The sequence below is a fragment of the Patiria miniata genome, unplaced genomic scaffold, assembly GCF_015706575.1.
Source record: "Patiria miniata isolate m_02_andy unplaced genomic scaffold, ASM1570657v1 HiC_scaffold_25, whole genome shotgun sequence".
NCBI lineage: Eukaryota > Metazoa > Echinodermata > Asteroidea > Valvatida > Asterinidae > Patiria > Patiria miniata.
In genome coordinates, this window is record NW_024037064.1 from 2,855,152 (window position 1) to 2,872,688 (window position 17,537).

Here is a 17,537-nt window from a genome sequence, read left to right on the forward strand (position 1 = left end):
AAGTTACCTACTAGTTTTTTTTTCAGCCACGTTCCTCAAAGCACCAACCATCATTACATTTGTCACAGTAACACATGCTTGGCTAGGCAAAATTCAACGCAGTGTTTTAATGTCCGTTAATTTACATTATAAAAATATATCAACTATAATTCTCACAGTATGGACGATAAACCAATCGGATTTCTTTCCCAGGGAAAAGCCCACAAACTAACTCTGCAAAAATTCCAGACACAGTCGCCCAAAATTCCTGGCCAAAAAAGCCGCATTTGTACAAAAGAAAGATCATTTGTGATTTCCCCATTTTTGCCGTCCAACAAAAAATGGACAAAGTGTAAATTTGTGAACACAGATTTATCCTGGCAAATTTCACTGCAGACGTTTAATGACGTCAAAATGGCATTGAATTAACATTTGGTAATGTATGAAACCAGCCTGAACAAAATTAATGTGACCTTTCACCCTTAGCCTCTTGGAGGAACATGCACCAAGGAGCCTGATTGGCTGATGGTTATCCAATGGCGTGTTGTCTCATAACATCTGCAAACATCAACCTCTTTCCCAGTTTTCTCATAACAACTGCATCAACCTCACCAACCTTGTTCCTGGAAATGATTTCTATCACAATTATGTTCAATTGAGCTGTAACTTTTTCAATCATTTCAATTTAGAGTTTCAAAATTTGGATCGAGTATTACACATGTACTTTTCTTATGATACTGGATTATTGCAAGTTTTAAAAAGATGTCGGAGTTGTACAGAATTTAAAATTGAAAAGTATTCAGTACAGAATTAGTAACAAAATGAGGCCCAACGCATTTTCCTTTTTTTAAAGGAAATTTGATATGTAATCAAATTGGATTCGGAGGGAAATTACATAAAACAAGGACTATTTGAAAAACAGTTTCAAAGAAATAAAAGCGAATCCAAAGGATAGAGGTTGAACCACCTGTCAATCATAAAAACTCATTATAAACACTGGGGAAAAGGTTGACGTTTTCAACCACTTTGACCGCTTTACTGAAAAACTATTTCTTTTTTTCATCAAATTGATTCAATCATAAATAATTTAACCATGGGCATCACATACAATTGTCAGACATTTAAAATCAATATGCATAATTTTAATCAATCAAACTTGGTTTGTCTTCTTTTTTTTTTGCAAAAATATACAAGTTTTTTCATCACATTCACAGTACAAGATTATAATACATGTGCCCGTATTTTTTCCAACAATTGGAAGAATTTTCCATGGCAATGTGCTATTAAGCTACACTGGAAATAAATATATTACGTCACTCTCGGCAACGTAGGTGCAATTTAAAAATTACATGTATACATCTTTATTACTTTTCTTTGTTTTAAAATTGAGTTGCTTTTCATCAAAATTTTGTCAAACTTCAGTCATTTTATTTTCAAATGAACTGCACTCTCTGCGACTAACTTATTTTAGTACAAATACTCAGAATAAAAAAAATAGACCAATTTCCTGCGTTTGAAGCATGCCTCAGTTTACGCTTACAGTTCACACCAAACGGTCACACTGAAAGGTCAGAGGTCACCGAAAGGTCACCTGGCTTGCTGCCAAATTGCCAACAACTTGAAGGACGGTTGTTTCTATTGTTTGCATTGGTATCTACATAATGTGTTGATGCATGGTAGCAGTCCAAGCAGGAGACATTGTTTTGCGTGCCAAGTGAGAATGGTATCATGTGCTCAACAATAACTGGCAATAAGAACGATCCACTAAAGCTCAGCCATGATATTTTGACCAGTGGTGCATAATATTTGACACGCGTGCACAAGTCCGACATGCCTGCACATACATAAAAACGTGAACACCTGCATATGCAGAGTTACACGTTTAACAGGAAGACACGTATACGTTGCCCATGTGGGCAGAGGCTGGGCTTGGTGGATCGGTCAATAACTTAACCAGTTCGTGCCGGATGACGTGTATACACGTGAAGGTTTTGCGGTATTCGGAACGGATGACGGATAAACATGCAGGGAGCGAGGCCAAAAATGTCTGTCAGCGACCCGCTCGCAGCGGGCGAGGCCGGAAATATGAGTGTGCTGCCTGAGGGTGATGGCTGCAACCCGCCTGGTTTGAGGTCAAGTGAAAAAAAAATCCCGCGCCTCGTTCCGTTCCTGTAAAAATAATCCCGGCGCGAACTGGTTAAACCTATTCCCAATATTACATTGTAGCTTCTTTCATAAGAATTATACAGTTGTTAAAATTTCACTTTCTGTTCAGTATTTGCAAGCCCCTGTGAGTTGCAATGATTGTGTCGATAATACGTAAAAGCAACAAGTAAGAATAAAACATGTACAATACCGTAACATGTAAGAGTTGTGTCAAATTTGAATTAAAATTGAACTTAACATAACTTAACCTAACTAAACATACAGCTTTACTGAACTGAATTCTAAACCAAAGAATGGATGGAACTCAGTGCAGAAGCAAATGTGAAAATATCGATTTCACAAACTCACTTAAGTTGAATAAATTCAGCTCTGGTAGATTTTGCTACCAGTATTTTGTGCAACAACATGTGAATTGCATTCACATTCCCTTTGCGTGCACATTCCCGTGAAGACTTCGGTATGAACCTGTCTTTATCCTCTGGACATGAGTTCTTCAAAATTATACAACGCCTGAAAAAACCCCAATCGTCTGATTGGTGGGTTGTTGATCACGTGTCATTGAATTATTCCCACGGCGCAGCTGCACGGCAAAAATAGAAGTTCCATTCTATGGTAAATAGAACTTCAATTGCACAGTCACACTATTGGCTGTGCTTTCACACAGCTCTGCTGTACATTAGTAGTACCACTGTCAAAGTTACCAATCAGTTTACTTATGAGGATATATTCAGGCGTTTCATAAAACAAATAATGAATGTTTCATATTCGTGCAATGTTACCTCATGAGATTATTCTTACCATTGCACTCATCAACATTCATTATTTGTATACTGATGAAATAAAGCCAACCTACCGCGACTCGAAATGTACAAAGCATGAGATTACATGTCTCCAACTAGCTGTAATGTATGGACTCCGTGCACACACAATAGAGGGTGCTTTGTGGCCTCTTCTGAAAGCCTCATGGGAAGGGCAAACCATGACTAAAGTATGCACAACTAAAAATATTCTGAACGTGCTTAAACCGGTGGCATTTTCGTGTCGGCGTGAAGTGTCTTCAGCAATGCATTGGAAAGCACCCTCCCAGCGGTCTCCCCCAACTCTCCCTTTGTAACCTATATCCATTAGCACCTGGACTTCACTGTATTACAATGTATTTCTTCACTGAAAAATCAATAAAACCAGAGTGTTGAGGCAGTTTCAGACGCTACAGCGATTAATGCGCAGGACTGTTTCAGGTGCTACATACAGTGACTAAGGGTTAACCAGTTCACGCCGGGAATATTTTGACAGTGATCGGACCCAGGCGCGGGATTGTTTTTCACGAACCTCGATCCCAGACGGGTTCAGGCTGTCATGGATGTCATCTGTGAGTAGCACACCCTGATTTTTCCGGCCTCGCTCGCTGCGAGCGGGTCACTGACAGATATTTTGGGCCTCACTCATTGCATGTTTATCTGTCATCCGTTCTGAATACCGCAAAACCTTTGCATGTATACACGTCATCCGACGCGAACTGGTTAAAGGGGTCTACATATATGTGCACGGCGTACATCTGCAACATACTTCGCTCGCCTGCATGGGGAACCAGCTAAAACATATGCTCTCTATGACAACGGCGTCCAAGACGTCCAAGATTATCCTACATACAGTGCCTGCTTGGGATGGCAGATACCGGTACCAGTGCAGGATTGATACGTGCTGAGGAAGAAGCGTAATGAATGATTGACAGGTTTACGTACCAATCATTCTCTTCAAAAGACAATTTCATTACGAAAATCCAATCGTAAAAAATTGGTAAATGTACCTATTTTCACACACACTGTGATTGGTTAAAACAATGTTACAAAACTCAGTACGGCACTGGTAACATTTGCAAATAAAAAAAAACAATGTGTCAATTTGTGGCATGTTAAAATATACACCACTTCACGGATGTCTACACATTCACACTGTTGGCGTGTTTCTATGACAACATACTTGTACAATTTGCCATCGGAAAAATGATGGTCACACAAGTGCTTTGAAAAAAAATCAATAAAAGGTCAATTTAAGGCATATGACGTCCACCACATTGTCTTTCACAGGTATTAACACGTTTCGCGGAAAGAAGCAGTGCATGATGGGAAGTCTGCTTCAGTGTGCAAGCACGTTGACACTTTCATCCAAACACTTTGCTAAATGCTACCATACCTAGTGGTGAACTGCTATGCAAAATGGCTGCGCCTTTATTGTGCGCTCATCTGTAGCAAGACAATGCTGTGTAGGTAATAAGTCAAGAAAGATCAGCAAACTTCATACAATTCACAGCTGTTTTCCTGAATGTTACAAAAATTGTTTAGGCTTGTCCTTTTACTCAGACTTACATGTATCATCACAGCTAAATCAGTTGGTGCAATCGACATTTGCCTAAGAATACTGAAAATATTTTAGTGAAAATACTGTGAATTTATCCTACAACTGAACAGCCATTTCAACTGTGTGTGAATTGGTCTATAGATTACACAGCTGTTGTTTCTTCCATGTACTTTCAAATGACACAAATTTTGACCCAGATGGGCACACACAATCGACTCTCAGCACTGAATACGTTGCTGCAAATTTTTTGACATTCCTTGTTAAAGGTCTCACACATGTTGAAGTGTTATCAATGTACACTTGTGGAAGCTAATTTTGAGCAGAAACGCAACCAAACCATGAACAATTTTTATTTTGCAAGCTTTTTGTGAATACACACCTGTATAAAAACAAATCGACCCAAATCTACATGTTTTTTTGCCTTTTTTCCCCATCGTTTATTGTTTGTTAGTACAAATTTGTTTCAAAACTCCATCACTAAATTACGTCATAAAAGTGATATATCCGTTTCAAAATGGATACTTTAGCATGAGATTTTACAGAGAGATGCATTTTTTTAGAAACATTTGGCAAGTTTTGTTTGTTGGTTGCTATGGCAAATTAGCATGGTGTGTATGAAAAACCTGATTGGTTAGTGGGTCCTTCGGAAGTATCCATACACTCAAACTGTGAGTTGTCAAAGCTATGATGCGTCATTGGCAGACCAAAATGAAGTTTGGAGGCATCCCGGTTGCTATGGTGACTGGACTCTTGGGAGAACGTCCCAGGTGGAGTGACACTGCGAATGGGCTCCTCTTTCATGGAGAATTGTGGAAGTACAGGGTGTTGCTGCGCTTGTTTGTAGGAATCGGCCCGATTCGGAGGTGGTGGCCGGCCGTCAAAACTTGGCTGGCGTTCAAGATGCAGCTGCTGGAACTGCTGACTGAGTTGAGACTGCTTGTGTAGCTGCTGTCGCTTCTGCATGAGTCGTTGCTGCATGAGGTGGTGCTGTAGGCTGCGGGCTGGCGTGACACCTCGGGATAGCTCATCAAAGCTGCAACCGGTGCCCTGCGCTGGCTCCGTGTGCATGGTTTGTTTCATGGCCTGGAAGTGGTTCTGCCGCTGGTTCTGTTGGACCTGTGCTGGGAACCGGCGCCATGTGACAGGCTGTTGCCCCACCTGACACTGCGAATACGAACCGCTGTCTGTCGACTGCACCGAGTCCATGTGCTGCAGCAGGCGAGTCTGTTGCTGCTGATGATGCTGCTGCATTTGCTGCTGTTTGGCATGCTCTGCAATTATCTTGCAGTCTGTGAAATCGCTGCCTTGCTGCTGATCTAACCTAGCATGTAGCTCACTCATGCCTTGGGTGCGCGGCAAATTCTTGTGCTGGCGGTTGAAGGATTCCTGTAGAAGGAGACCGTCCGAGGCGCGGCGGCCTTCCCTGAAGCTCGTTGGGGATTGACTGCCAGTCCGTAATAGCGTCTCCGTCATTCCTTGATTAACAGGCTGGCCCCCGATCACATGCTGCTCTTGTACCGTCGGAGACAAGTCAGGCGAATTGCACTGGCTTCCTGAACCCAGCTGGAACATCCCCTGTCCCAAACCCTGAGCAAAACCCTGCGATATTTGCGCAATTTCCATCTCTTCCTGAGAATCAAACGAGGCTGAGAGGTCCTGAGGCTCGATGCCAAAGTCCGAGAGTGTCGGCTCCATGCTGGGTGGGAGCTCAAACGTCTCACCCAGTGTGTGCCTGCGCTGGGCCATCAGCTGCTCAGTTGGCGTTTTGTCCATCTCGCCTTCGCTCTCTGGCATGTCGACTTCAACGCCCTCGTCAATGGACGTCACAACCATGTGGTTCGGGGACATGGACCTCACCTTTCTAAAAGTCATACGAGGCAGAGGTTCTAACAGAGTGCCGCTGACGACTTGCGGCACGCTAACCACATCCCCCTCGTTGAATATACACGGCGACTGCTGCATGATAGGTTCCTTGCGTTTCCGTTGAAGCGCGGCGTGTGCGGCTTCAGGTTTCACTCCAGTCGGCTGCGGTGCTGGCTGAACCGGTCTAAAGCCCAGGATCTGCTGCTGCTGCTGCTGCTGCGTAGGGTGACTCCCTAACGAATGCTGCCTGATTGGACTCCGGCTCTGTTGCGACCCGGGCACAACGTGCGGCATGTGGGACCCCGTTCCAATGACCTGAGTCCGCAGAATGGCGTGGTCAGAAATGGAACTGGGTCGCCGGGACCGGCTGTCCACTCGACCCTCGACGGGAAAGCTGCATCGATGGAGTTTGAGTCTCTCCACCAGGAGGTAGTAGATAGCAGTGTAGTGATCATACGCATCTCTTCGCAATGACTGAAAAAACAAAACAAAACAAGATCAAAAAATAATGAAGCATTTTTTGAGCACAAGAAACCCCTTCAACAGTGCACTGACATGGAGTGCCAATAGACTGATTGCATTCAGCAGCCATCTTGGAGGAGTGTTTTGTTATGTTATTTTATTAACAATGAATGCACAAGAGGTCTACTCATGCGTATCCCTGTTGAACAAAAGCACACACCTCAAATATGGCTGCAATGCAAACTATCTATAGTGGAGGATCATTCGAGGGCCATCTTGCCACATACGTGCACATGCTGCTGTGCAGAGATTATACAGGGCAGCCCAAAAACCAGAACGGCATATTCCCGCTACCCCGAGACTCAAACAATCTATACCAATACATGGGGAATTCTGTTAAAAGAAAACTGATAACACGATCGCCCGATTCGGTCCAGTATTTTTTGTTGTAGAGCCTATTTTGTGCAACAAGTCGGGAGTCATTTTGTCCAGATGAATTACTAAACCTAAGAGGGATTAATTGTTATGAAAGATGAAAGAGGTGTGCTCCACATAATAGGCTCTGCAGCAAAAACTACTGAACCGAATCAGGAGATCTTGGTATCATATTTCTTCTAAAAAGCTTCTCCATCCATTGGTTTGAGTCTGGTTTGAGTTTCAAGGTAGTGGAAGTATGCCATTCTGGTTTTTTTGGGGCCACCCTGTATAAAGGGTTGGAGCACGAGAACCAGCTAATTGTCCCAGGTTACATAGCCCCCTCTGTGGTTTATGCACGGAGCCCATTGGCTATTACCTCTATTGTCCGTTGCTGGTCGATGCCCAGGCTTTGCATGAGCCGCAGTGCTTGTTCATTGAATTCCCCGACGGGTTTTGGGATATCTGAGACTGGGCTTGTGACTGGCGACGGCTCCCCGCCCTCCATCTGCATCCATTTGTGGTTCTTGATCTGCTCGATGGTGTAGCGCTTTGCCGGATCAATGACCAGCATCTTACGGATCAGCTGCTCGCATTCTGAAACCCAATGTTCGAGATAAAGATAGGGTTTTTCAAAGCCTGGCTTTGGAATAATTGAGAAGCAGAAACAAACTAGAGCAAATCACAAGACACAGTCAAATCAGTTCGAACCCTGCCGGGAACACGGTGTTTGTGCCCTTGGGCAAGACACTTAACTACAATTGTCTCTCTCCACCCAGGAGTACAAATGGGCACCTGTGAGGGTAGAGGACTGACAGTGCGCAGATATCAGCTGCCATGTGGTTTCTTGGCCGGATCAAGGGAATACATGTACATGTAATTGTAAAGCCCTTTGACATTATTGATGCGATGGAAAGCGCTGTATAAGCATTACAAAATATCACTCGATACTGACACGATAAATGTTGGTTTTTCCTGACCTGTTGACATGAAGAACGGTATTCTAAATCTTCCCGCCAAAACTCTCTCCTTCAGCTGGGGCAGCGTGTTAGCGTCAAATGGCAGAGCGCCGCACACAAGCACGTACAGGACAACACCCAGACTCTGTAGAAAGAAGGGTAAGAGTTGAGAAAAGTTGAGAAAAGTTCAGCAGCCGATTTCACAAAACAATGCGTAACCTATGCAACGCATGGGATTATGGGACATATTGGTACTCAGCTACACAATAAGCTAACTTTCGAGTTTCACATTTCACAACTTGGTGTAGCTGATGAGCAACGTTTTTAAAAATTTGAATATTTTGGATGAGGATAATATAATGGCCGTTTGTGTGTGTAATTTCTGTTCGGTCACCAAACACATCCGCCCACCATTTTGAAAATACACATGTAGATTTGTCGGACTTTCTTCGAAGAGGTGCAGCAACACTAAAAATCCTGGCACGGGCAAAATAGCAGTTCGTTAGCTTTGAGTTTCTAATTTCAACTTTGACAAGGCTCCACCTCATCAAGGTTCCACAATTATCACAATTTCTCTGTAAAATAGTCAATTTTTAGTCGCTACGACATGACTAATGTGACCTTAGATTACCGCGTAAGTTATGGCTTGACTCAAAACGACAATCTACAGACAGATTTTGAGTGTGGGACCAACTACATGTATTTGCAATGAACAACTGCAAAACAGAAGCAAGTATAAGCTAAAAAAAAAGTAGAAGGATCATGTACAAATATGTAAGTGTTCCTTAGGGAATTCAAATACATGAAGTCCACGTACATGTACATGTAGGTCTGATATTACGTTTAAACTGTTGACATGATTTAAAGTGCATTATCCCTGCAAACCATAGCACTGCACCTTCAAGATGGCTGCCTTGGAAAGTGTCTATGTGCATTGTACATTCTAATGTTCCCTTCTCACATAACACAGCAATACGATGTAGATCAATTTACATGAAGTACGTACACCCTGAGGACAGACAGACAGACAAAGGGAGAACAACAGATTCCTTGTTGTCCTCGAGCATTCATCTTTTGTTGAAAACAGTCCTCAATCTTGAGTGTGTGTGCTTAGTCTATGGGAGAGTATTATATTATAGGGACAAAGGGAAACACAGAGCATTGTCCTCGAGAGTGTGGTAAAACACGACTGTGTGTACATTCACGTGCAGATGTACCGGTAAATGTAGGTCAGTATCACTCCAGTTTACAATGCAGCTGTTCAGAGCGATCACAACATTGTGAACATGAATGACATGACATATTTTCCCGTCTGACAAAACTTGCGCCCTGCATGTTCTATGGCCCTGGCTGCCTCCCGTTCAATACGTGGTAGTGCATTTTGAAATCATGGTGCCGCTGTCATTTAAATTACACCCTTGGCGATCAATGCATTTCACTGCAAAGCTACATGACAGACAATACTCTCCAGGATTTTTGACATTGTTGTCAATTTTCTCATTCCCTCGTCCCTGGATCTCCGGAGGCGTATTCCGCGCTGAACACAGAAATTTACTAAGAGCAGAGACTGTTTGCTTTACTTAATGTCATGCCATTGCAGGCATGCAACTGGAAAGTCACAAAAAAGAGGAAATTAAAATCTTTCCAAGACTTTGTACAGTGTTTTTCTTTTTTTCAGTGATACCCATGGGAGGTCAAAGAAGAGGAAATCAGCTGATCCGAGGAAAAGTTGCATGCATGGCCATTGACATTGATGTGCCCGCATGGTTCTCTGCCGATTCTTGCTGAATTCTTGGTTATTACATGTAGTTCTATGAATTAGGTCCAACACCAATTTCAAGGCATATAGGATCATTTGAATTTATCTCAAAAGTAACCTACATTTGTACCTGTACCGAATTATTATCAAAAAGCTTACTTGGATTAAAGATCGTACTGGTAGTAAACACCCCGTATATATTATTCCGTCTGGCTTACTATCATTTACAAGAAATGTATTCCAATGATCAGTCAATTGACTGATTTTTGGAAATAAAGAGTAGGCCTACTATAACTAAGCAACATCGTGTTTCGTGATCAAAAGGTTGTGCATGGCTTTTCACCGTTTTCACAAAAAGTGTGATGCCATTGAGCGGATTCAACATGTTAGGTTTTGAACATTTTTCTTTGAATTGTGTTATTATAAGAAAACAAACAAGTTGCTTGAAAAGCAATAAATGATCCTATAGGGCCTACATGTGCTTTAAGGCAGAGTTTAAATGTAGAGTGTATCATTTGCAGCTATCCAAAAAGTAACTGACAAAATTATTGCTGAAAAGCACACTTGGTTTACAGATAGTAATGGGACTAAACTCCCTGTGAAATAACTCTTTCTGGCAAGCTGTCATTTTGAAAAAACAACGAAAGAAGGCCATTTCTAAAAATGCGTCTAAAGAATGCGTCTATGGTGGAAATTTCCAAAAATGCGCTTTAAAGACGCATTTTTGGAAATTTCCACTATTTGTTGATGCCGTGAATGGGTGTGTGCAACCATTGACACAACGCACATGCACGCGTTGCTGTATGTACATGTAATTCATCAATTCAGCGCATGACATTGCGTAGCTGCATTCGGCTGAATGAGAATGTGTCCCAGACGCTGATTGCGACGCAATTCAAAACATCACGAGATCCTAAAATATTGTTTTCTCGGAATATAGGGCCTACAGCATTCACTGAGCTAAAACTTCATCAGGTTAGTTGTTAAGCACCCTTCTTTAGATTTTGAGCACTTTTGTTGCTTCAAATGAAGAAAAAAATTCACAAATGAGAATATGATCTACCGGTACCCTACCATTTAATAATGGCAATGAGTCTGTATTTTTTACCGGATACGCATTTAAGTAAACCTGTTCATTGTAATAAGATTAAAACAAGCAAGAACAAAGATACTGGCACTTTTGTCTGCTGTATTTTAAGCGAATAAATCTCTCCTAATAACTATCTCAGAAAAATTTGGCCGGCTCTGAGGGATTGCTTGAAAGGGTAAATGTCGGCTGGTTGGTATTTGGGTTAACTGCTGTTTGTGCCCAATGGGACAGGGCGCCAGCCACACATGCCGCAAGGAAAAGTGCTGCAGTCAACAGCGATAAAAATGAACAAATATTAGATCAATGTTGAACAGCAGGGTCTTTTTTTCATTAAAATTAAATCCTATAGAGGGAAAGGAAGCTAGTTGTCAGTAATAAAACTTTGAATAAACAATTAATAGATCAACAGCTGGTCCAGCCGAAGTTTCTAACCAAGTTAGGATTTTAAATTGGGATTAGTTTGATTTTGATAACTGTTTCTTGTTCTATTGTTAAGCGCTTTGAGGAATCTTTGATTCATATTGCACTATATAAATGCTGTTTTATTATTATTATTATTCTTAATATTATTTTTATTATTATCAATAAATAAGAAATCAACATTGATTTTTTTATTCAAACAAAAACAAAAACAAAACAGGCAGCATGGTTTATCCAGCTTTTAGGAGGAGGGGACCAAATGGGAAAGTTTGGGGAGGTTTGGTTGGGTGGTGGCACAGGTTATGATGTGCTACATTGTAGTGCTTTCAATTCAAAAATAAGAAATTGGCTAAAACAAAGTAAAAGCATCAAAAGTGCTACAATAAATGAACACACTTATAGTTACTTTGGCACAATGCAGATCTTCTTAATCTTTTTTTTTACACTATCCAATGATAGCAATTAACATCTCAAAAAAATTATTTTATTACTTTATTCTCGTTTTGTATGTTCTTTTTTTTAATTTTATGCCAAATTCCTTACATGACTTACTAAATTAATCTATTTAATGCAAATAGGAAACTTAAAACAACAAAACAAATGTAACAAATAAAACATTTTAAAGTGAGTAACATACGGTACATGTACACCACATAAGAAAACTATAGAAATACTGTAAATTACAGTCTTGGAAAACATTCAAAATGTAGTAAAAAAGCCAAATTAATGTGGGGAAAACTGCGCTAGATTGAAGAGATTTGGAAAGAGATAATGCGCGACGTTTCTGCAGCCATTGGTTCCTAGCTCTATGGTCATACGGTACATGTACAATGTACGTGGCTGGGATAATTAACAGTGATGGCAGGCCGTGATAACAAGGAGCCTAATTGATTTTCTTGTAAGTGTCCATGGAATGGATGCTTATCAGTTCATGTACATGTTAGTGCATGCACAAGCGAAAGCTAATACATTTAAAGTACATGTATACACCTCTGCACATGTACCGGTACATTATGATTTTTGGTAAATGGAAAATGTTACGGTCTAAGAGAAGGTCTTTTTAGTAATGGTGCTTCTTAGTTACATGAAGCAATACCTTGGGTGACTGTGTCAGATTTAATAAATTCAATCAAGACTTTTCAAATTCAACTCTAAAGCCATTTTCAAAAAAATTCTCTTCAATTAATATTTGTCTATTTCAATACATTTTGATGTATTTATCAGCGTACTCAAAACAATTCATTTGGACATGTATGTAAATGACAAGTATAAAGTGACTTTCCAAGGGCAACACGAGGGACTTTGAATTGACTTGAAAATGGACAAAACTAAAACGAACTATAGTAACAAACAGTGCAGAACAGTCTCGTCTAAACGCAGACTCAAAATGGAAGGCCGTTTAAAGTCTGACACAGGCTAGCGCGTCAATTGTCAGTATGACATAGGGGTCAACCGACGAACCAAATTTAAAAATCTACGTGCCTGCCAATAGGGTGCTGTGTTATTAAGTGTGATGAATGAGCAAGCAGAAGTACATGAAGTATAGGCCAATCAAACTATGGGAGGTTGAACAGCACCGACGCATAGCAACCAATAAATTATCAGAAGCACGGTCCGAGAATTAACTGTACATCTATCCAGCTTGCTGTATCTCAACCTTTCAAATCACCATTTTGCAACCCGTTTGTCACTCTACGGTATTTGCCTCACCATGTCTCCCACACTCTCGTTCCTTCCCAGGTCTCTATCCCCATTGACCTTTCTCCCCACCATCTCAACCTTTCTAATCACCTATCCGACAACCCGTTTTTCACCCTATTTGCCCCATCATGTCTCCCACATATTTGTTCCTTCCCAAGTCTCTATCCCCATCGATCTTCCTCCCCACCATCTCACCACCTATTTGGCAGCCCGTTTGTCACCCGGTTTGCCCACTAAGTCTCCCACACTCCTGTTCCTTCCCACGTCTCTATCCCCATTGACCTTTCTCCCCACCATCTCACTACCTTTTTGACAACCCGTTTTTCACCCTGTTTTGCCACAAAGTCTCCCACGCTCTTGTTCCTTCCTACATGTAGGTCTCTATCCTCATCGAACTTTCTCCTATCTCAATAATCACCTATTTGGCAGCCCGTTTGCCCCACCATGTCTCCCACATTTTTGTTCCTATTCCCAAGTCTCTATCCCCACCGAACTTTCTCTCCACCATCTCAACCTTTCTAATCACCTATTTAACAACCCGTTTGTCACCCTGTTTGCCCCACCAAGTCTCCAATGCTCTTGTTCCTTCCTAAATCTCTATCCCCATCGACCTTTCTCCCCACCATCTCACCTCCTATTTGGCAACCCGTTTTTCACGCTGTTTGCCCATTAAGTCTACCACACTCTTGTTCCTTCCCAGGTTTCCATTCCCAGCGACCTTTCTCCCCACCATCTCAACCTTTCTAATCACCTATTCGGCAACCCGTTTGTCACCCTGTTAGCCCACTACATGTACGTCTCCCATGCTTTTGCTCCTTCCCAGGTTTCTATCCTCATCGAACTTTCTCCCCACCATCTAAACCTTTCTAATCACCTATCCGACAACCTGTTTTTCCACCCTATTTGCCCCACCATGTCTCCCACATTTTTGTTCCTTCCCAAGTTTCTAGTCCCATTGACTGTTCTCCCCACCATCTCAACCTTTCTAATCACCCATTTGACAACCCGTTTGTCACCCTGTTTGCCCACAAGTCTCCCACGCTCTTGTTCCTTCCCAGGTCTCTATCCTCATCGACCTTTCTCCCCACCATCTCATCACCTATCTGACAACCCGTTTTTCACCCTATTTGCCCCACCATGTCTCCCATATTTTTGTTCCTTCCCAAGTTTCTAGCCCCACTGACTGTTCTCCCCACCATCTCAACCTTTCTAATCACCCATTTGACAACCCGTTTGTCACCCTGTTTGCCCACAAGTCTCCCACGCTCTTGTTCCATCCCAGGTCTCTATCCTCATCGACCTTTCTCCCCACCCGCATCATATGGCAAGCCCTGCGTGATTGTGCTGACACTCAACCCCATACCCCGCACGCAACCTAGTCATACTATCTCTTCATTCCACAGAAACAAAATATCACTGAACTTTAAATGTTACGATGGGGCAATAATTCATCCGCGGGTCTAGTTAACCAAAATACTCTGCGCTTTTATCCCTTTGTGGGATGTGCGCGTGGGAGGTGCTCAATTATAAAGGCTGTGTTATTATCCCTAGTGCTCTTTTGTCAAAGCAACCCTAATTGTGGTCTCGGAGAAATCCACACCTGAATCGTCACAAAGGCATTGACAAATATTAACCCATTAAAAAGCCCCAAGAATTGTCAGTGATATCTTATTTATTTACTTTTGGTGTGAATGTCCATTCCTGTGGTATTTCTCTAAGGTTTTGGACTGTTTAAATTGTAAATAAAATATTTCAAGTATAGGGAAACCGACTTAATTTTGCAATTCGTAATCATTTCAACTTAATTGAAAACAAATGTTACGTCTCAGAAAAATAACTGATTAATCAGGGTTTTTTCTCTGATTGTTCATAATAGTGTAAATGAGCCTTGATGAAATGGCAAACACTTTTTTTCCAAGATGAAAATAATTTCTGAGATAGTTGTTATTTTACATAAAAATACTGTACACACATTACATTTATATGTACATGTAAGTGTTAATGTAAGTTTATTATTAAACTGATACCAACATTTCTTTGTATCCATGCAAAAATGAAGTACGTGTATTGGACTCAATAATTATATCAAATTTGTTTTTTACTTTCCCGCTTTATACATGTAGTTTAGTTCATCTACATGTACGCAGTTTCACAGTTTTTTTTTTTTATTTCTGCATGCCAGATGTGTTTTGAACCGATATTTCGCTTGTAAGTTGTAACAATCAAATGCATTGCATGATTTTTTTCAGTTTCAATGATGTGGTTGTGGGTTTTTTTAACATTACATGAACATGTACGTAAGCAAAATGCTGTCCAAGTCAGTAGATACCAGTAATTTACAGTTGAACCTACGCAGCAGCACACACTTAATTGTGTCAAAGCTCTGGGTAATCTTGCAATTATACCAGTCGGCGTAAGATATGCGTTGCCGGGGCAACGATGATGTCATCAGCCTCGGCTCAGCCACGTTTCAAACTCGGCCGATTCAGTGCAAAACACGTGTCCTGCCAGCGATTACTTCAAGTGTCCGTCTTCCTGTTTATTGTGCGGCTCTGAAACCGTAGACACACCGCAAGCCCCGAGAAGCAATGTACATGTACATGTACTTACACTGTTGCCACAATGACGTCTTATTTGTCAGACAAATGCAATTTGTGTTTTCATTTTCTCATATTTTTTTTTTCCTTCTCTTTCATTTTGTTTGTCAAACATTTGTTTTTCAGTTTGATCGGTATGGAAATTACTTAACTGCTGACGTCCGTAAACGCCGGCAATTCATTTGCCTTGAGGGCAATAATAAAGACAGATAAACTGTCTCTTGTCTTCTGAACGAGGGGCCGCAAGCATGTGTGTTTTTGTTTTCATTTCTATTCTGTTTACAGAGAACTTTTAGATAAACTTTTGGAGAAAACTTTGCCCTAGTGTAGAATTGAAGGCTTCCATTAGTAGCCAGTGATGTTTGCTGAGAATGCGTAAATGAAGTTTGTCAAAATAGACACTGATAGACAAGCTGCGTCAACGTTTGAAAGAATTTGTCTACTTCCTCATTTCATCAAATTATTTCTTTCACTTTGAGTCATCTGTTTTTAAGACCTAATGGTGGATGTATTTTACTGAGGGAGTGTAGGAAAGATGGGCTTTTTAGCAGAACATTCCAAACTACTTGCTTTCTACAATGTAGAACCGCCGCGAATAGCCATTCTTGAGTAAATTGGGCAAAGGTTCTTTGGCTGCCTCAGGATGATTCTGTTAGTTGGGTGAAAGATCGTTTAAGCGCCCCGACAATTTTCGACATGTTCAAAATTGTTGGGGTTATTCGGGAACCAATTTCAATTCTTGTTTTATTCATGAATAACTAATTCTGGATATTCTTACAGCATTCTGGATATTCTTAAAGCATTGTTACAAGTTTCGTAGAGATAATTTTGCCGATGAACAGTCCAGAATCATGCTGAATGTATTAGGAAATGTACAAATATAAGAATAACTTACGAATACACTAAATCGACATAATTCTCGGTCATTCTGGATTATTCTTGAGTTATTTGTATGTTAATCCTGACAAAATTGCCACAATTCGGTTTTATTCTGCACTAAATCTTCATCATTCCGCTTGGTTCGATCTGATTCGGCTTCCAATTCGTACTCTAGTTCTGTTTCATTCCAAACAGCGAAACCGGGCTAATTTCTTCCGATGCCATCAAGAATTTTTATTCGGGATAAATCGGGGTATTCGTGGCAATAAGTTGGGAATGTGTGACCCTAGCATTAGGATGTGTCTTTGCGTTTAATTTTGTCATGGAGGTTTGTCCCCAAAACGAACCAATTTACTTTTTCTTTTACTTTTTATTTATAAACTCTTTATGATTGTAATTTATAATATACAGTCACATAAATGTGCATTATTTGGCATGTTTTTAACCTACATGTACAAGAGTATTATGATTCATGGCTAAAAAAAATTGCAACAAACTTTTGGCAATTTATTGTCCCTAGACGATTACAAATATATTTTATTGCCAAGCACTTCTAAAGGGCCTTTTTAATGGGCAAATTGTACATGTATTTTACAACTAACCAAAGTACATGTAAAAGAATAAACAGTACTGCGTGCAGTCACAAAATGTCAAATTAACATTATAATCACAAAAGCTACCGGTATTAAGGGCAAAAAATTGTGTTTATGGAAACCTGACAGTGTATCTGGATTTTTTAATCCAAATGGCTAACCTCAAACTTTTTTATTGAAACATTTGGCCACAAATTTACAGTGGTATAATTTTGAAAAATTAGAAAATATTCCTCATGATATATGAAACAACAAAACAGAATAATATTCAGGTACCTTAATTAATCAATTTAGTAA

General features: G+C 40.7%; 1 protein-coding gene across 1 annotated transcript in view; it reads right to left on the reverse strand.

The window, feature by feature from the left end:
* Window positions 1-3,908: 3,908 nt before the first annotated feature.
* Window positions 3,909-17,537, reverse strand: part of LOC119732904 (serine/threonine-protein kinase SIK2-like) — a 37,631-nt gene continuing 24,002 nt past the window's right edge. The window contains exons 6-8 of the mRNA XM_038206490.1: window positions 8,223-8,346; window positions 7,622-7,839; window positions 3,909-6,840 (exon numbers count right to left, since the gene is read on the reverse strand). Coding sequence (XP_038062418.1) covers window positions 5,104-6,840; window positions 7,622-7,839; window positions 8,223-8,346 — 2,079 coding nt within the window. The 3' untranslated portion in view covers window positions 3,909-5,103. The remainder of the gene's footprint in view (window positions 6,841-7,621; window positions 7,840-8,222; window positions 8,347-17,537) is intronic.